General features: G+C 45.0%; 1 protein-coding gene across 1 annotated transcript; it reads right to left on the bottom strand.

The window, feature by feature from the left end:
* Window positions 1-3,142: 3,142 nt before the first annotated feature.
* On the bottom strand, window positions 3,143-18,738 carry CDC6 (cell division cycle 6). Its single transcript, XM_077252390.1, has 12 exons — window positions 18,483-18,738; window positions 15,238-15,411; window positions 14,625-14,894; window positions 14,102-14,301; window positions 13,739-13,911; window positions 13,287-13,393; window positions 13,041-13,180; window positions 6,482-6,582; window positions 6,295-6,359; window positions 5,801-6,012; window positions 5,561-5,701; window positions 3,143-3,754 (listed from the first exon to the last, which is right to left on the bottom strand). The coding sequence occupies exons 2-12, from the start codon at window positions 15,407-15,409 to the stop codon at window positions 3,668-3,670; spliced, it is 1,668 nt and encodes a 555-aa protein (XP_077108505.1). The 5' UTR covers window positions 15,410-15,411; window positions 18,483-18,738; the 3' UTR covers window positions 3,143-3,667.
* Window positions 18,739-21,829: the final 3,091 nt, after the last annotated feature.

Raw genomic sequence — 21,829 nt, 5'->3', positions numbered from 1 at the left:
ATCTCAGTACCAATGCTTTCTGGTTGATGTTTTGGTAACTTTTGAACGTTGGTTGTGCTTTCACACTCGTGGTAGCATGAGACGGACTCTACAACCCACACAAGTGGCTCAGATAGTGCAGCTCATCCAGGATGGCACATCAATGTGAGCTGTGGCAAGGTTTGCTGTCAGTGTAATGTCCAGAGGCTGGAGGCACTACCAGGAGACTGGCTAGTACAGCAGGAGACGTGGAGGGGGCAACAACCTAGCAGCAGGATCGCTACCTCAGTCTTTGTGCAAGGAGGGACAGGAGGAGCACTGCCAGAGCCCTGCAAAATGACCTCCAGCAGGCCACAAATGTGCATGTGTCTGCACAAGCGGTTAGAAACCGACTCCATGAGGATGGCCTGAGTGCCCGACGTCCACAGATGGGGGTTGTGCTCACAGCCCAACACCATGCAGGACGCTTGGCATTTGCCACAGAACACCAGGATTGGCAAATTCGCCACTGGTGCCCTGTGCTCTTCACAGATGAAAGCAGGTCCACACTGAGCACATGTGACAGACAAGAGAGTCTGGAGACACCGTGGAGAGCTATCTCCTGCCTACAACATCCTTCAGCAAGACCGGTTTTGGCAGTGGGTCAGTAATGGTGTGGGGTGGCATTTCTTTGGAGGGCCGCACAGCCCTCCATGTGCTCGCCAGATGTTGCCTGACTGCCATTTGGTACCGAGATGAGATCCTCAGACACCTTGTGAGACCATATGCCGGTGCAGTTGGCCCTGGGTGTTCCTCCTAATGCAGGACAATGCCAGACCTCATGTGTCTGGAGTGTGTCAGCAGTTCCTGCAAGATGAAGACATTGAAGCTATGGACTGGCCCGCCCGTTCCCCAGACCTGAATCCGACTGAACACATCTGGGACATCAACATACCTCCCAACTTTCGAGGAAGGGAAAGAGGGACAAAGTCAGCGGCGCGCGCAGCGGCAAATTTTAGGCCACACCTCTGACCACACCCATTTCACAACTAGTCACGCCCCAACCACACCCATTTAGCACTTCTGATCACAATGTTTCGTAAACAATAATTATAAACAAAAAAAAAAAATATGGCCACACATGACGCTCCATACTGTATATTGGCCACACATGACGCTCCATACTGTATAATGGCCACACATGACGCTCCATACTGTATAATGATGCTGCGTACAGTGTACTGGCCCCACGTGATGCTCCATACAGTATAATGGGCCCACATGATGCTGCATACTGTATAATGGCCACACATGATGCTCCATACTGTATAATGGCCACACATGATGCTCCATACTGTATAATGGCCATTGGCCACATTATGCTCCATACTGTCTAATAGCCCCACATGATGCTTCGTACTGTATAATGGCCACACATGATGCTCCATACTGTATAATGGCCACACAGTTCTCCATACTGTATAATGGCCACACATGATGCTCCATACTGTATAATGGAGACACAGTGCTCCATACTGTATAATGGCCACACAGTTCTCCATACTGTATAATGGCCACACATGATGCTCCATACTGTATAATGGCCACACAGTTCTCCATACTGTATAATGGCCACACACAGTTCTCCATACTGTATAATGGCCACACGATGCTCCATAGTGTATAATGGCCACACATGATGCTCCTTAATGTATAATGGCCACAGTGCTCCATACTGTATAATGGCCACACATAGTGCTCCATACTGGACAACAGCCACACACAGTTCTTCATACTGTATAATGATCCCACATGATGCTCAATACTGTATAACGGCCACACATGATGCTCCATACTGTATAATGGCCATTGGCCACACATGATGCTCCATACTGTATAACGGCCACACATGATGCTCCATACTGTATAATGGCCACAGTGCTCCATACTGTATAATGATCCCACATGATGCTTAATAATACTGTATAATGACCCCCCCCCTCCTGTATGCATGGCTCATATTCCCCCTCCATGCATGGCTCATATTTCCCCCTCCTGTATGCATGGCTCATATTTCACCCCCCCCTGTATGCATGGCTCATATTCCCCCCCTCCTGTATGCATGGCTCACCTCTCCACCCCACCCCCCGCTCCCATCTTGAGTGGCGCGGCTTACCGTCCTCCTTCATCCCCCCCTACCCTGTCCCCCCGTCCCTCATACTTACCTGTTCCTCACCGCGCGGCCGCGCCCACATCCCTCTCGCTGTCTGTCCCGACGCAGCACCTTCTTCCTGCGTAAGCGGTCATGTGATACCGCTCATTAAGGTCATGAATATGTGCATATTCATGACTTTAATGAGCGGTAAAACGTGACCGCTCATTCAGGAGCGCTGCAGAAGCCGAGACCAGGCATCGCTGGAGCAAGGTGAGTATCGTCCCTGCTGGGTGATGTACACAGTACACCTCCCAACCAGTGCGGTACAACTAATGTCCCGCCCGGGATCGCGGGGCTGACTGTCAAAATCGGGACAGTCCCGCTGGATCCGGGATGGTTGGGAGGTATGCATCAATGTCTCGCACCATCCACCAATGTAATGTTGCACCACAGACTGTCCAGGAGTTGGCGGATGGCTTAGTCCAGGTCTGGGAGATCTCTCAGGAGACCATCCGCCGCATGCCCAGGCGTTAGGGAGGTCATACAGGCACGTTGAGGCCACACACACACACAACATTATTTCCTTGTCTTGAGGCATTTCCACTGAAGTTGGATCAGCCTGTAATTTGATTTTCCACTTTGATTTTGAGTATCATTCCAAATCCAGACCTCCATGGGATATTCATTTTGATTTACATTGATCATTTTTATGTTTTATTGTTCTCAACACATTCCACTAATGAATAAAGATTTGCAACTGAAATATTTCATTCAGTGATATCTAGAATGTGGTATATTAGAGTTCCCTTTATTTTTTTGAGCAGTGTACATATATAGCTATTGTTCCTTAAAAGCATTGCCTCAAAAGAAGAGTAACCCCCACAATATTGTGATATATGGTGAAGCACATCTGGGGTTTGGATAAAGAGTCACATGACAGTGGTAAAAATCTGGGGACTTTCAAAATTGCATTACTAATCAAATGTTTGGATGGATGAAGTAGCAGCGTTTAAGACAAACAAGACACTTGCATTTTTAAAAGTTTATTGAAAAACAAGTAATCTCTGATCATATGCAGACTATCTGTAAAACCAGAACGTACCCCATAGATACTAAACGTCCATTAACGTCTGTCACGTAATGCGGCAAAACCATAAGAGAACAGTATTTTCATATCATTTAAAAATGTATACACATGTCTACAAGTCATGCCACAGTTTAATAAGAAATAAAAACTATAAAAAGAACAGTGCCTTTCTTGTTTACTGGCAGTGTCTGGTAGTACAGCACAATCACATTTCATTTCTCCTCATAGAGAAGAAAGGAGCTGCTTCTGTTGAGGTTCTTTAATCCAATCTCATACTAACAATATAAGAGTCGGTGAAATAAAGTTTTAATAGAACGGCAAATTTAATAACCCTTCGATACGTCAGTATTGTGTAAGCAGCTACGACGTGGTTCTTTTTTTGAACATTTTTTAAAATAAATATGAGGAATCTAAAATAATTTTCAAGATTTACAGAGTACATTAAACTGAGAAAAAAATTGTTTTTTTTAGATCCCAGCATGTAGGATATTTCCAATTAACACCTTGTCCTTGAATGCGTGCTCTATGTCTCGCTCTTCAATCTTTAAAGATACCTGAAAAATTCAAAATATAAGTTTTAATCAACGTAAAAAAGTCTGTACAATTCTCAGAAGAGATCATTTTACATACAAAAGTACTTTGTGGAAATTACACAACCACCGTTTATTAAAGAAAGAACAGGATTAGAAAAACACGACCTTCCTCTTCCCCCTCAATACTGGTGACGTATTGTTTTAATTTAAGATTCTTCTCTAGATCTTCCTAAATTGTTGCTCAACATTTATTTTTCTGCCAATACGGCCATGTGAGGGCTTGTTTTTCTGTGGGACGAGTTTTTATTTTTGAATGACACCATTGGTTTTACCATACGATGTACTGGAAAGCGGAAAGGAAGTTCTCAGTGCAGCAAAATGCAAAAAACTGACCTGCCATTATGATTCTCCAGGTCATTAAGAGTTTGTAGATACCAAACATGTATTGTTTTTTTTTATTTAAGTGGCAAAAAAATCCAAAGTTTGCATAAAAAAAACAAACAAACAAAAAAAGGCGCAATTTTTCGAGACCCGTAGCGTCTTTATTTTTCGTGATCTGGATGAGGGCTTCTTTTGTGGGCGCCAAGCTGACATTTTTATTGATATTTTGGGATAGATATGATGTTTTGATTGCCCGTTATTGCAATGTTGCAGCAATAAAAAAAACCCACAACTTAATTCTGGCGTTTACCAGTAGTTTTATAATAATAATAATAATAATTATAATAATTTTATTTATATAGCGCCAACATATTCCGCAGCGCTTTAGTTTTTCCTCATTGTGCAGTTTACCGATTGGATTACGGTAATTATTTTTATATCTTGATAGATTGAGCGTTTCTGAATGCGGCGATACCAAATATGTGTTTCTTTTTAATTTGTTTTATTTTGAATGGGGCAAATGGTGGGAGAGTTGAACTTTTTTTTGCTTCAATAATCTCCATGGGAGATCGCTTATGTTACACATAGTAACAAAAATGCTCATAGAAGTTCGGCAATGACAACCACACAGGGGTCTCCTGCAGACACCGGGTTGTCATGCCAACCCATCGGCGCCCCGCGATCATGTGATGGGGCGCCAATGGGCAAAGCTCAGATGCGCATCCAGTTTGCGTGAGTTAAATGCTGCTATCAGAGATTGACAGTCATTTAACTACTTAAAAACCACAGGTTCCAGCTGTCATGTGCTGGTAAAGGTGCGGGCTCAGCCCGCATCAAAGAGGGGGAAGCGAACTATGACGAATATATGTCATAGGTCGTTAAGGGGTTAAAAGGGGAGCACTGTCTGCCGCAGAAATGTTATTTACTTGCAAATATAGTGGTAATCTGGTATGTTTTATTCATGTTTTACTGTATTAATCTAACATAGTCCAGGGCGAAAATTAAGTTTTATTCTACCTGCAGCCGCAGTCTTCCAGTCATCGTGGCTGTGCAGAGAGCCAATAGTGTCACCGCTCAATACATAGTGTGTGTGCTGTAATTCTTCACCCTGCACCATAACTGCACATACTGTCACAGGCTGTGACACAGTCAGTGTGCTGGGGAGTGATTACAGAGCATTGACTGTATAGCAGGTGGAAAGGAGCAGCTGCAAAGAGAATAAAACTTTAAAAACTTAATGTTCTCTCTGGAGTATCTGCTACATTCACGCAGCCAAACACGAATAAAATACTATATTACCACTATATCTGTAGGAAACAAGAAAAAAATATTTTTCTCCCTGCTGTGCTGCACAGTACCACATCTGAGCAGGTATAGTACTGTTTTTAGAATCAGTCATTTTTTTTTTTTCAGGAAAAACCCTTTAATGCAATTAGAAATACTTACTTTTGTGAGGCGGGCTTCTTTTGCTCTCTTGAGACCCAAAATCCCTCTAGCTTCCAGAAGCTGACACAGGGACAGGCATTCTGACTGGCCAACCATTGCCATCTGCTGTTTTCGACACACCTTGCTGTAAGTCTCATAAAGCTGCAGAACAAAAATGTAGTCCAGATAAGTACAAAATGGTAGTATTGGAGAATTATTTACACAAAAAATAGTATTTTGACTGCTCTGCCGTAGACTGACCTTTCCCATGGTCACCTCCTTGATTTTGCTCTGTTGTGTGAGCAGCAGGAGCGAACACACTGCAAGTTTCTGCTGCAGAGGAAAGGTCTCATCGCCTCCGCTGCCTGCTGACATTTTGTCACCATACACGTCAGATATGACCCGAGAAATGTGTGGTAGACTTACTTTCTTTGGCACAAGTATAGATGTTGTTTCTTTACCCGGTGAAGCACCTACAAAGCAATAACAAAGTAGTTCAAGAAAAAGCGTTAATAAAATACACATAAAAAAATAAATGAAGATTTACAGCAAGTTTTATTAAGAGACAAAAGGAATAAAATCTCTCTGCAGGATCATTTAACACACACTGCATTTTTACAGCTACAGCCTTGCAATTGACAAGTATCACAAAAAGAACAAGATGAGGAACGGGGCAGGATACAAGTAACTGTCAATCCAAACCAGTTACCATACTGAACACCGCCAGGAAATTACAGAGATAACCATCTACTTACACTCAGATCGTGGCCTCAGGACCGTCTGGCTCCTCACATCCGATTCCACTATTTCTACAGCTCGTCTGCAAATGGGAAATACAGAGATGTAAACACATGTAAGCTCATGCATTAGAGATTTCACTTTTAGGATTTGCTCATACTGCAAAACTAAAAAGAAAAAAAACAACAACAAGTGTCAGTTTACCTGCAGATGTCCAAAGCTTTCCGAGCATCGCCAGAAACAGCAGATACTTTTCTGGCACAAAACTGAATGGCAGCATTATCCAGAACTGGGTCACCCGAGACCTGCATAATAGAGGAAGAATATTCCATAGCCAAGTCACTTTCAGATTAGAAAATGTGAAGGAGATTATACAAGTTGATTATTTGTTTCTAGAATGTATCAGGTCTGTAACTAGCTGGAAAAAGGCTCAACAGCTGGATAAGACATACTTTTAATTCCATCGTCAGCCCCAGAACTTTGATAGTGTCCTGTCTTAGTAGCCCCTTGTCCCATTACGAACAGTTGTGCTACCTTGTAGACCTTATAGTAGTGGCTTCCTAGCAGCTCAACTACCCTCTCATATCTTGACTTTGCCAAAGTCACATCATGTGCCACAAGTGGAATCTGACGTGAACATGGGAAAAACTAAAAATGCTTAGCAAAAATCTAAACGTATTACAGTGCAGTAAATAAGGCACAATTCTAATTCCTCACTATATAAAAGTGTAGGAATAGTATAAAGAGTAAGTATTAGATTACCAGTAATAATGGAGGTTAGCTATAAAGATTGCCCTGTTGATGGTTATATACAGATATATAGCACCATATCATACATAATCATGTCAGAAAGGTGGCAAACTACATATCAAGCTTAGTTCTCAGGGTCATTAGTGTTCTGTGCCAAAAAGAGGAGCAAACCCAATCAGGGGTGGAAAGTATTCATGAAAGAATATGGCCCAATTTTTGGCACAAGACATACAGTCATGTTAATAAAACTGCAACTTGTAAATTATATTTTTTGCAGAACAAGAACAACAATCAGTATACAATAAGAATAATGTATAGATCTTATATTGCTAGATATAAAGAGGTTACAGTAGTAGAAAACCAAAATGTTTAACCCCTTCATGACCTTGCAGTTTTTTGCAATTCTGACCAGTGTCCCTTTATGAGGTAATAACTCAGGAACGCTTCAACGGATCCTAGCGATTCTGAGATTGTTTTTTCGTGACATATTGGGCTTCATGTTAGTGGTAAATTTAGGTCGATAATTTCTGAGTTTATTTGTGAAAAAAAAACGGAAATTTGGCAAAAATTTTGAAAATTTCGCAATTTTCACATTTTTTATTTTTATTCTGTTAAACCAGAGAGTTATGTGACACAAAATAGTTAATAAATAACATTTCCCACATGTCTACTTTACATCAGCACAATTTTGGAAACAAATTTTTTTTTTGCTAGGAAGTTATAAGGGTTAAAATTTGACCAGTGATCTCATTTTTACAACAAAATTTACAAAACCATTTTTTTTAGGGACCACCTCACATTTGAAGTCAGTTTGAGGGTTCTATATGGCTGAAAATACCCAAAAGTGACACCATTCTAAAAACTGCACCCCTCAAGGTGCTCAAAACCACATTCAAGAAGTTTATTAACCCTTCAGGTGTTTCACAGCAGCAGAAGCAACATGGAAGTAAAAAATGAACATTTAACTTTTTAGTCACAAAAATGATCTTTTAGCAACAATTTTTTATTTTCCCAAGGGTAAAAGGAGAAACTGGACCACGAAGGTCGTTGTCCAATTTGTCCTGAGTACGCCGATACCTCATATGTGGGGGTATACCACTGTTTGGGCGCACGGCAGGGCTCGGAAGGGAAGGAGCGCCATTTGACTTTTTGAATGAAAAATTGGCTCCAATCTTTAGCGGACACCATGTCGCGTTTGGAGAGCCCCCGTGTGCCTAAACATTGGAGCTCCCCCACAAGTGACCACATTTTGGAAACTAGACCCCCCAAGGAACTTATCTAGAAGCATAGTGAGCACTTTAAACCCCCAGGTGCTTCACAAATTGATCCGTAAAAATGAAAAAGTACTTTTTTTTCACAAAAAAATTATTTTAGCCTCAATTTTTTCATTTTCACATGGGCAACAGGATAAAATGGATCCTAAAATTTGGTTGGGCAATTTATCCTGAGTACACCAATACCTCACATGTGGGGGTAAACCACTGTTTGGGCACATGGTAAGGCTCGGAAGGGAAGGAGCGCCATTTGACTTTTTGAATGAAAAATTATCTCCATCGTTAGCGGACACCATGTCGCGTTTGGAAAGCCCCTGTGTGCCTAAACATTGAAGCTCCTCCACAAGTGACCCCATTTTGGAAACTAGACCCCCCAAGGAACTCATCTAGAGGCATAGTGAGCACTTTAAACCCCCAGGTGCTTCACAAATTGATCCGCAAAAATGAAAAAGTACTTTTTTTTCACACAAAATTTCTTTTAGCCTCAATTCTTTCATTTTCACATGGGCAACAGGATAAAATGGATCCTAAAATTTGTTGGGCAATTTCTCCTGAGTATGCCGATACCTCATATGTGGGGGTAAACCACTGTTTGGGTGCACGGCAAGGCTCGGAAGGGGAGGCGTGCCATTTGAGTTTTTGAATGGAAAATTAGCTCCAATCGTTAGCGGACACCATGTCGCGTTTGGAGAGCCCCTGTGTGCCTAAACATTGGAGCTCCCCTACAAGTGACCCCATTTTGGAAACTAGACCCCCCAAGGAACTTATCTAGATGCATAGTGAGCACTTATAACCCCCAGGTGCTTCACAGAAGTTTATAACGCAGAGCCGTGAAAATAAAAAAATAATTTTTCTTTCCTCAAAAATGATTTAGCCCAGAATTTTTTATTTTCCCAAGGGTAATAGGAGAAATTGGACCCCAAATGTTGTTGTCCAGTTTGTCCTGAGTACGATGATACTCCATATGTGGGGGTAAACCACTGTTTGGGCGCACGGCAGGGCTCGGAAGGGAAGGCACGCCATTTGGCTTTTTGAATGGAAAATTAGCTCCAATCATTAGCGGACACCATGTCACGTTTGGAGAGCCCCTGTGTGCCTAAACATTGGAGCTCCCGCACAAGTGACCCCATTTTGGAAACTAGACCTCCCAAGGAACTAATCTAGATGTGTAGTGAGCACTTTGAACCCCCAAGTGCTTCACAGAAGTTTATAACGCAGAGCCGTGAAAATAAAAAATGTGTTTCCTTTCCTCAAAAATATTTTTTTAGCCCAGAATTTTTTTATTTTTGCAAGAGTAACAGGAGAAATTGGACCCCAAAAGTTGTTGTCCAGTTTCTCCTGAGTACGCTGATACCCCATATGTGGGGGTAAACCACTGTTTTGGCACACGTCGGGGTTCGGAAGGGAAGTAGTGACGTTTTGAAATGCAGACTTTGATGGAATGCTCTGCGGGCATCAGGTTGCGTTTGCAGAGTCCCTGATGTGCCTAAACAGTAGGAACTCCCCACAAGTGACTCCATTTTGGAAACTAGACCCCCAAGGGAACTTATCTAGATGTGTGGTGAGCACTTTGAACCCCCAAGTGCTTCACAGAAGTTTATAACGCAGAGCCGTGAAAATAATAAATGTGTTTCCTTTCCTCAAAAATATTTTTTTAGCCCAGAATTTTTTATTTTTGCAAGAGTAACAGGAGAAATTGGACCCCAAAAGTTGTTGTCCAGTTTCTCCTGAGTACGCTGATACCCCATATGTGGGGGTAAACCACTGTTTGGGCACACGTCAGGGCTCGGAAGGGAAGTAGTGACGTTTTGGAATGCAGACTTTGATGGAATGGTCTGCGGGCATCATGTTACGTTTGCAGAGCCCCTGATATGCCTAAACAGTAGGAACCCCCCACAAGTGACCCCATTTTGGAAACTAGATCCCCCAAGGAACTTATCTAGATGTGTGGTGAGCACGTTCAACCCCCAAGCGCTTCACAGAAGTTTACAACGCAGAGCCGTGAAAATAAAAAATCATTTTTCTTTCCTCAAAAAAGATGTTTTAGCAAGCAATTTTTTATTTTCACAAGGGTAACAGGAGAATTTGGACCCCAATATTTGTTGCCCAGTTTGTTGTGAGTACGCTGATACCCCACATGTGGGGGTAAACCACTGTTTGGGCACACGTCAGGGCTCGGAAGGGAAGTAGTGACATTTGAAATGCAGACTTTGATGGAATGGTCTGCGGGCGTCACATTGCATTTGCAGAGCCCCTGATGTACCTAAACAGTAGAAACACCCCCCACAAGTAACCCCATTTTGGAAACTAGACCCCCCAAGGAACTTATCTAGATGTGTGGTGAGCACTTTCAACCCCCAAGTGCTTCACAGAAGTTTATAACGCAGAGCCGTGAAAATAAAAAATAATTGTTCTTTCCTCAAAAATTATGTTTTAGCAAGTAATTTTTTATTTTTGCAAGGGTAACAGGAGAAATTGGACCCCAACAGTTGTTGCCCAGTTTGTCCTGAGTACGCTGGTACCCCAAATGTGGGGGTAAACCACTGTTTGGGCGCACGTCGGGGCTTGGAAGGGCGGGAGCACCATTTGACTTTTTGAACGCAAGATTGGCTGGAATCAATGGTGGCGCCATGTTGCGTTTGGAGACCCCTGATGTGCCTAAACAGTGGAAACCCCTCAATTCTAACTTCAACACTAACCCCAACACACCCCTAATCCTAATCCCAACTGTAGCCATAACCCTAACCCCAACACACCCCTAACCACAACCCTAACCGCAACACAACCGTAACCCTAATCCTAACCCTAATCCCAACCGTAACCCTAATCCCAACCCTAACCACAACTGTAACCCCAACACACCCCTAACCCTATCCGTAACCCTAACCACAAGCCTAATCTTAACCCTATTTCAAACCCTAGCCCTAATTCCAACCCTAACTCTAATTCCAACCCTAACCCTAAGGTTATCGGAGGACGGGGGGAGCGGACAGGAGCACGGGGGAGCGGACAGGAGCACGGGGGAGCGGACAGGGGGACGGAGGGGGGTACCGGACAGAACGGTGGACTGGGGAGGAGATCGGGGGCCAGAACATGATTTCCAGCCATGGCAGATGGTATTGCAGCATCGGCCATGGCTGGATTGCAATATTTCACCATTTTCATAGGTGAAATATTGCAAATTGCTCTGATTGGCTGTTGCACTTTCAACAGCCAATCAGAGCGATCGTAGCCACGTGGGGGCAAAGCCACCCCCCCTAGGCTGAAGTACAACTCCCCCTCTCCCTGCAGATCGGGTAAAATAGGAATTAACCCTTTCACCTGATCTGCAGGGATGCGATCATTCCATGACGCCGCATAGGCGTCATGGGTCGGGAAGGGGTTAAAGTCTATGTGCAGAAACTAGACTGAAGGATACCAAGGCATTTGTCGTCTATATAGAAGGTCCTCTTAAATGAATATAGTTTATTCATCCTGATAAAACATACCGTATTTTTCTGACCATACGCACTTTTTTTCCTCCAAATTTGGGAGGAAAGTGTGGGTGCGTCTTATGGTAGGGATGTAGCATGTGGGGAGGGGGGCAGCAGCGAGTGGGATCGCACTGTTATTCCACTTCAGGAGGCAGAAAAATGTCCCCACTGCCAGGAATCAGGCTGGGGAAACCATGTGGTCCCGATGATTAAGTGCAGTGAATATTCATTAGCTACTCCCCGCCCACCTATCAGCTGAGCAGTGAGTCGGGAGCAGCAAATGAATACTGCACTTAAGCAGCAACACACATGGTTTCCCCAGCGCCGATTCCTGCAGCAGCTGGGGAGATCCGTGTGTCCGGGGGAGGAGGCAGCAGCAGCAGGGTCCGGGGGAGAGGAGATCCCTGCGTACCTTCCTGGGCTGGAGCTGAGTGCTGTGCAGTGTGCACAAAAAGGACCTGTGATGATGTCAGAAGTGGGCGGGCTGTAGCATCACATGGCAGCAGAGAGCCCTCCCTCTTCTTGACATCATCACAGGTCCTTCAGACACCCACTAGAATCTGCAGGATTCCTCTTATAACCTGTGCTGTGCTGTGGAAAGGCAACAAGAGGGAGGGCTCTGTGTGTGCAGTCATGGGATGCTTTTACCTCACCAGTGGCTGGCTGGCTGCCACAATTAAGAGGTTAGTCTTTCCAAAACACAATAAAGCACTCTGCCACTCCTTTAGTGAACTGTAACTCCCAGCATGTCATAGGATCTGCAGGACATGCTGGGAGTTATAGTTCTCCCATGGGATTTTAAAGCAGCACTCCAGTGTTATTTTGCAGTGCTGGAGTGGTGCTTTCAATATAAGCCCTGTGCCCCCATTCTTATACTCACCCTCCAGCATCTTCATATAGTACTTCACAGACACCATACTGGTCCCGCAGCTTCCAACATAATAACATATTATATATAATAACACCACATATAATAGTATGTTATTAAATATTTTACCACATTTTTTTGCTTCAAATATTTTTTTCCCTATTTTCCACCTCTAAAACCAGGGTGCGCCTTATAGTCCGGTGCGTCTTATAGTCCGAAAAATACAGTACTTTACAGTAAAAGATCCAGACAAGTGTTACCTCACCTGGGAACACAGTATGATAAACCAGACCCTACTGTAGAATGGGGAGCCTGCAACCATTTGGCCCAAATTTTTGGAGTTTTCCAGGGCGATTGTACAGCCAACCAATAACACATTTCACTTTACATTTTCTTACCTGTGTAAGTCTATCCTGTAGAATTGTGGCTATTTGATCTTTTGTATAAGGAGAAAAATTCAGTAATTGTGGCTTACACCGCGGCCGTGCTTGTAGTCTAGGCAGAATGCGGTCAGTCAAGTCCAAGGCATTTGCAATTCCTGGAAAAGAATAGAAATGGTCAATCTCCAGACTTTAAGGGAGGGAGGGGGTGACTGCTCATAAACAAGCTGTATACCACATAGTCTGACACATTAAAATTCTTACCTATAAGTACAACTCTAGAGTCAGTCAGCCAGGGCCACTCAAACACAGTGTATAGTACATCGTGTCCCCTGCTGTCCAGCTGATCCATCTCATCCAACACCAGAAGGCTGCAAATGCAGAAAAAAGTGATCAGAACCCATGCATGGGCACATAATATATCGGCTACAGTAACAACTAGCCTATTGCCTAAACCAAAGGGTTGTCCAGGATTAGAAAATCCAAATACAGAGCGCTACATCAGGTTGTGTCTCATCTCTGGCAGCTCCATTAGTGAGTGGAGCTAACAGCACACACTCTGTTGAAAGGCATTGTGCTGTTTCTGGAAGAAAACAGCATTGATTTATTAATAATAGAGAACCCCCTTTAACCAAACTAAAATCAGCAGCACTTGGGAATGATGAGGCCAAGAAACCAAAAAGGAATTACCGGCTGGCCAATATAAGAATACGTACATCATAGGTGCTTTGGATGTAACCAGCTTCTCTAGCTGCCTGACTATATCTTTTCCTGGAAGAGAAGACTTCCCATTTGCACAGATCTCTTCTGCTATAGTAGGGAAGATAGCCTGGGAGCTGCGGAGCGACATGCAGTTGATATAAACAGTCTTGCAGTTCTTCAGAATCTCCTGAAACAAGTAATGAAGAATTAATATACACATATCCAGATACAGGTTACTAGCCACTCATTTGCACTTTCTTTCCTACCCAGTGTTTTACCCATCATCTAATAAAATTCATGAGAAAGATGCATTAAAAAACACAAAAACACACTGACAAAACTTTCAGCAGCAAATGATAAAACACGTTAGTCAGAACCTTGTTCTCCTGCAGCAGCTTGTTTAGGCAGGCAGTTTTGCCAGTCCCTGGAGCACCGGAGATGTAGAGGCTGCCAGGCTTTCCTGAAGATACATGGGACTTCAAGAAGGACAGTAAGGTTGATGTTTCCTTCTCACGTGCCAGCAGACGATCGGGCACAGTCGTGTTAAGGGCACACTTGGCCTGCTGATAACATGATGCTGTAAAAGTGAAAAACAGAAACCAAGAACATTAATTAATACCTGAAAAAGTTTGCAGTAATGAAACCTTTGATCCCCAGGACTGAATAGGCATAAAGTGAAAAAGAGGCTGTTCTCCTAATTGCTACCTGTGGAGGCAGAGGGCAACGTGTACGTTTACATGAACTTCAAATAATCTAAGCACTGATGAGCGATTTTGAATAGCACTAACATGATCAACTGGCTTAACAAGAGTATAAAAGCAAACTGCTAAGGAACTGAATACATTATATACCTCTGCAGACTGAAATGATAATTGTTTATTAGGATTAAAAGCTTCTCACCTTCCTGTTTGAACAGACAGGTACCCACACTCTTCCTCTCATGCCGCCCCAGTTGAGATGAGCTGGAAGGGGTTTCTTGACCTCTTTTCTGAGGAGATGAAGCAAAGTCTTCTCGCTTCTTTGTGGGAGACAAAGGGGCTGCAGCAGCCTGGTTCTCATCAAAAATAAGACGCCTCCCTTTGGCTGGACTGAGAGGTCCATTCTCCTTACAGCTTTGTTTGGGTGGGGAGCATCGAAGAGACTGAGGGATGTTACAAAGATTATCATCGCCTAAAAGAGAGGAAACAAAAGTGTAAGATGCTGAGCTATACATCAGTGTCTCCCAAACTCCAGTCCTTACGGGCCCCAAACACATCATGTTTTCAGGATTTCCTTAGCGTTGTACAGGTGATGGAATTATCATCACGGCATGACAAATCACAACAGGTTTTTCACCCGAGCAATACTAAGGAAATCCTGAAACATGATCTGTTGGGTGACCATGAGGACAAGGTTTCGGAAACATTGATTTACACCAACTGGAGCAAACCTAGAACTCCCACATGCTAGGAGCGGTAGCATCCCTGGTTAGAGACCATGGATCTACGCCATTGGCAAAAACAGAGCTTCTTACCAAGCCTCTTCCGTGGGCTGAGAGGTAACTCTGTGGACACAGGTGACCGTGGCACAGTAGCTATTGTGTCTGACTTGCCACGTACATGCAGCCGTGCTTTGGCTTGAACTTTGGCAGTTTTTGTCTTTGGGAATTGAATGGATCTTTGAGACTGGGAGCGTGTGCTCGGCATTTCTATAGAAAAACAAAAATATATAAATACACTTCATAAATATATAAAATACATCTATATATTTTTTTTTACAATCAGATTATTAGTGTTTCATAGAGACAGACAGGAGACATTAGATAATGTGGTTCAATAACAGCCGGCAGGGCACATGTTACCAGTGTACACTGCTCACCAGAGGTGCTCTGTATTTAACAGTACAATCTCCAGGCCGCGCTTCTGTAATGAGCCCAGTCCTCCCATTAACAAGCTTCTGGGAAGCTCCCGATTAAGTCATCAACAGGGAGCAGTTATAGCTTAATGAATGAGACAGGGAGGGCAGCTCGCAGGTTAACAAATTTAATCAGTATGGAGCTGAAAAACAGGTGGCAAAGCTTAACCCTTTCGGCGACAACTGGGATTATCATTTTCCTCCTAAACAGACAATGCTTTTTTCTAGAATATGTATTAACTAAAAGCTTTGGAAAATGAACAAAATAAGTGAGATTGTGCAAGCAAAGTAAGGAGGATTGTCATTAATAAAATTGACTGTTTATTAGCAGTCATGAGGATGTGCAATAGCCAAAACGTGCTCATTGCCTGAATTACATTTTTCTATTTTTCTTTTGATAGGGTCATCATAAGGCAGAAGTGGCAATAGGTGTTTCAGCAATATTGGATGCTACCTTAGCATCTTCTCAAAATGAAAACAAGCCAACATGACAGTTTGAAGGTCTAAATGAAATGTGACAACCCAAAAAACCCCCCCCAAAAATAGAGACCCCCACACCCTAAAAAACAACCTAAATAAATCACTGTGGCCACAGCTCTGAGAAGGGAGAGAAGATTCCTACCTTTTCTCTCCTCGCAGATTAATCTCCACCAGAGGAGCCTATTATAGAGCACACAGGAATGCTCGGCCGAACATCAGTGTGGGAAAGTAGGGAGAACTACATATCAAAGCAACGTGTGTGGGGGCCTCAGTGTACATGCCCACGATCAGGAACTGCTGCGGTTTTGACGCTGTGTATTTATGCAGCATCAAACCCGCAGTGACCAGATGTTACAGCATAGTAGATGGGATTTGTAGACATCACAAGTCCACTATGCGTGCAGACGCCTGCGGATCACCCGCGGATGATGACATGCGGTGCGCTTCTCTCCAAACCGCAGCATGTCTATTTATCTTGCGGAGACGCTAGTTCAGTGAAGTGAACGCATACAGGTTTACCTGCGTTTAATAGAAGGCAGCGCTTTGGACGCAGTGAACATGCGCTGCTAGTTCCGGATCATGGGAACCTGGCATTATAGGTTGCCATACATATTAGAATAAAGAAAGATCATGGTCATTTTTGACCATAAACTGATGGCCGAACTCAAAATCGTTAAAAACATAATTGGGTATGTTGCATTTTTTCGGCGATTGATCATCTCGAACTGCATTATTGGCTAAAAAACAAAAACCACTAATGGCCAATGCAGTTGAGATATCGCTCATCTGACCCCTCATCTAATAGTTTCTGGTGGTCATTTTATTTCTACTATAAATTTCCCATATATTTTTATTGCCCTCACTTCACATTGGACACAATCATTGTCACAAAAAAATATTTGTCGATTGAAGCGATTTTCTAAGGCTGACCACAAACAATCGGCGATAAATCTTCCCATCCTATACTAGGTCATCACTAACAGAGTCCAATGATAGAGCCGGGTCATTACAAATATGCCTTTACACCGGATAACATTTAATGGCCCCTTTAGGCCGACAAGAATCCTATGTGTACAGGCTGATTGTTAAATGATCGCTCTCAGCTCAGAATACAGTTATCGACAGCACAAGTCTTGTTTATAGAGGACGATGTGCTGCAGATAAAGAGGATTTTAATGCTGACATGAATGATCTAATCACATGAGGAATGAGTGGTGTGCCCGTTCTGTGGCTGATTAACGGAATGTTTATGCAAAAACAAGTATTCCGATGAACGATTGTGCACAGTAACCTACAGACAGTGTCAGGTCGCCGCCGTTATACTGATTAAAAAATCCGCCTTGTGGTTGTTAATTTTTATTTTCAGTTTTGAGTTAATGATATGCTCGTGCTCCGGGGCGGCCTGTGGGGGTCTTCATGTGGTGCTCTGATTAGGTATTAATCAGTATGGCTTCTGACAGGTCACTGATCCGTCACTGACCTGCCCCCTAGTTTACATACTGCATATAAAATAGTGTTGGCTTTAAAAAGCACAGGCGCTGGCTCCACTTGGCTTTGAAAAAAATTTAAAAAAAACTCAGCAAACAATATGCATTATGTAAAATAGGGGGCAAGCCACTGAGGTCATTTAAGCCCATACAGATGAATACCTAATCAGAGCCCCCACATGAAGACCCCCACAGGCGGCCCCGGAGCACGAGCATATCAACTCAAAGCTGAAAATAAAGATTAACAACCACAAGACGGAGTTCATCACCCAAGGTATCATTGTAATCAGTGTAACGGCGCCGACCTGACACTGACTGTAGGTTACTGCGCACAATCCTGCTGACAGGTTCCCTTTAACCCACCTGAACACTCACCTATATAGGGATCCCATGCACAAGTGGCACATTAATGTCCAGACCATTAACAGCGGCACTCAGTCATTAATCTGGTGCCGAGTGCCGCCATATGGTGCCTACATGCTACACCGCAGACTAGAAACCTCGGAAATATGGTATGGATTTGTTATTTTCCGCATTCAATATGCAGAGAACCCCCAGCTGATGCAGGAGGCTTGTATGTGGAGGATCAGCTGATCCCTATCAGGAGGGGAAGGGGGCCAGCAGCTCCCTGCAGAATGGGCGGCACTGCTGCCTGGTGGTCGCTGCTTCTTTTCCTATGTGCACAGTGGATAATATAAAGGCTGACATACACTTTACACTAATGGCGCATGTTACACGTTCTCAGCGGCTATATACACGAATGGACAAACGCGGTAACACAATGCGATTACATACGTAGAATAGCTGCATTATGTTGGTTAGAGCTCCGCTTGTGAGAACCATAAATCACCACAGAACACGCTGCTACAGGGTAGAGAACTAGTCGCTAAATACTTACTGTAAGGAGGGCGACAACACAAGCAGTGCGGGACTGAAGACCTCACGACACAGCCACCCCGAGCGCCAGCTGCACACTGACTTCTGCGCGCCAAACTCTACAACCAGGTCACAGCGCGCGCTCGGAATCTCGCGCCACTCTCTTCCATTGGTAGAAACTAGGAGGACCTGTGGTGACGTCATGTCCATGTGACCAGACGATGCAGGAAGTGAGTTCTCGGGTGGGAGACGGAGACGTGTGAGAGAAGAAGGTGGGGAAGATGGCTTCTCTAGTGATTGCTAATAATGAGAGCAGAGAGCGTGAGATACATGGGGCATAGGGCGTCTGCGTGAGACAGAGGGGGCACGATGGGGGACGTCTGCGGTGTACGAGGGGGAACGATGGGGGAGGTCTGCGGTATACGAGGGGGCACGATGGGGGAGGTCTGCGGTGTACGAGGGGGAGGTCTGCGGTATACGAGGGGGCACGATGGGGGAGGTCTGCGGGAGACGAAGGGGCGCAATGAGGTCTGCAGGAGACGAGGGGGCACGATGGGGAGGTCTGCGGGAAGCGAGGGGGCACGATAAGGAGGTCTGCGGTAGACGAGGGGGCACAATGGGGGAGTTGTGCGGGAGGCGAGGGGGCACGATGGGGGAGATGTGCGGGAGGCGAGGGGGCACGATGGGGGAGATGTGCGGGAGGCGAGGGGGCACGATGGGGGAGATGTGCGGGAGGCGAGGGGGCACGATGGGGAAGGTCTGCGGGAGGCGAGGGGGCACGATGGGGAAGGTCTGCGGGAGACGAAGGGGCACGATGGGGAGGTCTGCGGGAGAAGGGGCACGATGGGGAGGTCTGCGGGAGACGAAGGGGCACGATGGGGGAGGTCTGCGGGAGACAAGGGGGCACGATGGGGGAGTTGTGCGGGAGACGATGGGGAGATCTGCGGCAAATGGGGCACGAGGGTGGTGGTCTACAGGGAGGTTGTCTACAGGGGGGTCTTATAGAGACGGGGCATGAGGGGAAGTCTGCTGGAGACAGGGGGCACGTGTGTGAGATAAAGGGGTGTCTTGATGGGAACCGCAGCCCACCAAATATGAAGTGGATCCTTTTTCAATGAGGACATGTAGTGTTTCAACTTCAGTTGGTCCTTCTTGATCAAAATATGACAGTGTATGGCACAATATGTAAAGCACAAGATACATAATGTGTGATCAAACTACCATACAACTACATAATTTTGAATAAACCTAGATGAATGGATCCCCCCATACACATAGTAACAATATAATAGTAGAATAGACCCGGTGTCTAGTCTGATGTAATGTGCATGTGTGAGATGACTGTTGTGCAGCTGCTAATAGTGTTCCTCTACCACCTGCGCACAGAGGCATCCAGACGACGGCATAATGCAATCCATGGCACAGAGGACCTGCAGTCATATGACTAGCCGCTTATTATGTGTCTTGTAGTCATGGAAACTTCTATTAGTGCTGATTGCGGCAAAATAAAGTTTACTTTTCAAGGTCAGATATAAGTACTGAAAACTTTAAGGGCAAAGTAAGGAAGATAAAGGGGTTGTCTGAAGTTCCTATCTGGGCATAATTGCAAAGTGCTTGTAAAAACCAATTTACCTCCGGTTAAAAATCCTCTGCCTTCTCAAGAACAGAAAGATTTTTAATTTTATACTGCCACCATGTAGTCTCTAGACGGGCCGGGTAAGGAGCATGCACCACTATCATGTGTCGCCTTTGCTCACTCCATTCTGAAGGTGACTGGCTGCGACTGGCCTCAGCCCCCCTACGCTTCTCCCATCCTGCAGGGACAAAGTTGCCTTTCCTACCTGCGTAGGAGAAGATATAGTTCGGACTAGCAGCTCAGCCATTCTGCTGGTCCAAACTGTTAATCTTTAGGAACTCATCTCACAGCAAGCACGGAGCCGTGCAATCCTTAAGGGGTATTCCCATCTTAAAGGGAACCTGTCACCCCGTTTTTTCAATATGAGCTAAAAATAGCTTTAAATAGGGCCTGAGCTGTGCTTTATAACTGTGTCTTTATTGTCCCCTGATTACCCACCCTTGCTGCCAAAATACCTTAGTAAAGTCGCTGTTTTCGCCTGTCAATCACGGCGGTCTGGTAAAATGGGCGTTGTGAATTCACTGTTTTACTCTTCGCCACGACAGCACCCCACTGGAGAGAGGGATCCGCCCCGCAGGAACAGGAAACCTATTGAGAAATAAAAGGGGGCGGTCCGCCTCTCCTCCTCAGTTTAGGTTTCCTGTTCCTGCGGGAACGACAGGACTCCTTCAAGGGAACATACCTGGGCTAAGCATGCCGCCTGTGCAGTATCCGCGAGAACGGCAGGGGCTGCTGCTCAGAAGCAGCGTCGGGGGAGTTCCGTTAGACGGCTCCCTCCTCGTCTGAAGGACCACGCAGACGTCCGGGGAGGGCCGCCCGGCATCATCTGCGGTGGCGGTACGGCTGGAGGTAGGAGAACGGCTGCACTCCTAGTGCGGCCCGACGTGAATCCCGGGCCGCACATGCGCCGACCGCCGCAATACAGGCTACCCCGGAAATGAATGGTGGACTTCCGGGGCGCCTAGGCCGGATCCAAGGCGGGGGAGCCGGTGCCGATCTGCGCATGCGCGGGAAAAAAAAAAAGAAGTTTGGGCGCACTATTTAAATCGCTCACAAACAGTAAAACGGCGATGCAGAGATGTCATCCCCAGGTGCCATGGACCCCACAGCTGGAGATCCAGTACCCCCCGCCAAAGATCACGCAAGAGGATCCTCGGAGACCGCTCGTAAAAGTGACGGTTCCAGAACAGGATCTCGGCCTTCTGATCCGGTATTATTTGCTTCACTGGGTGAGTTGTGAACTCTGCCTATTAAGCTGACGCTATCTCCCTGTTTCTCTCTTTTCTCTCTCTCTACTTATTACGCTTAGGGCAAAAAACGACAAAAAACGAAGCACAAGGAATGTGCCTTGTGTAGCCAGCCCCTTCCTGACTCATACCCCAAAAAACGTTGCAAGGACTGTTTTAAGGAAACAACACAGGGAGCAGCAGTGTCCATTACGGATTTACGGGCCATTATTAGGGAGGAACTAAAAAATATGACACAGGACAAACCACGTAGTACTAAGTCCAAAACACCGACGCTTGTGTCAGACTCCGACAGTGACCAACCTGTACTGTCAGACGCCTCCCTGTCATCATGTTCAGCATCATCATCCTCATCAGAGATCGAGGGACGCTCATGTTTTCCCTTAGACAGTGTGGACAACTTGGTAAAGTCAATCCGAAATACCATGGGGTGTGAGGAAACTAAGGGTGCGCAAACCGCGTAGGACATAATGTTCGCGGGTTTGG

This window comes from Ranitomeya variabilis, chromosome 4 (assembly GCF_051348905.1).
Source record: "Ranitomeya variabilis isolate aRanVar5 chromosome 4, aRanVar5.hap1, whole genome shotgun sequence".
In the NCBI taxonomy this organism is placed as follows: domain Eukaryota; kingdom Metazoa; phylum Chordata; class Amphibia; order Anura; family Dendrobatidae; genus Ranitomeya; species Ranitomeya variabilis.
This window is presented reverse-complemented; position numbering and strand designations above follow the sequence as displayed.

Coding starts and splice junctions, on each gene's coding strand:
- CDC6 (XM_077252390.1), bottom strand. CDS start 15,409: ATGCCGAGCACACGCTCCCAGTCTCAAAGATCCATTCAATTCCCAAAG. Junction 6,583..13,040: donor TACAGGATAGACTTACACAG/GTAAGAAAATGT, acceptor TCTATTATGCAG/GTCTCGGGTGACCCAGTTCT. Junction 3,755..5,560: donor AAGAAGCCCGCCTCACAAAA/GTAAGTATTTCT, acceptor TGAATTTTTCAG/GTATCTTTAAAGATTGAAGA.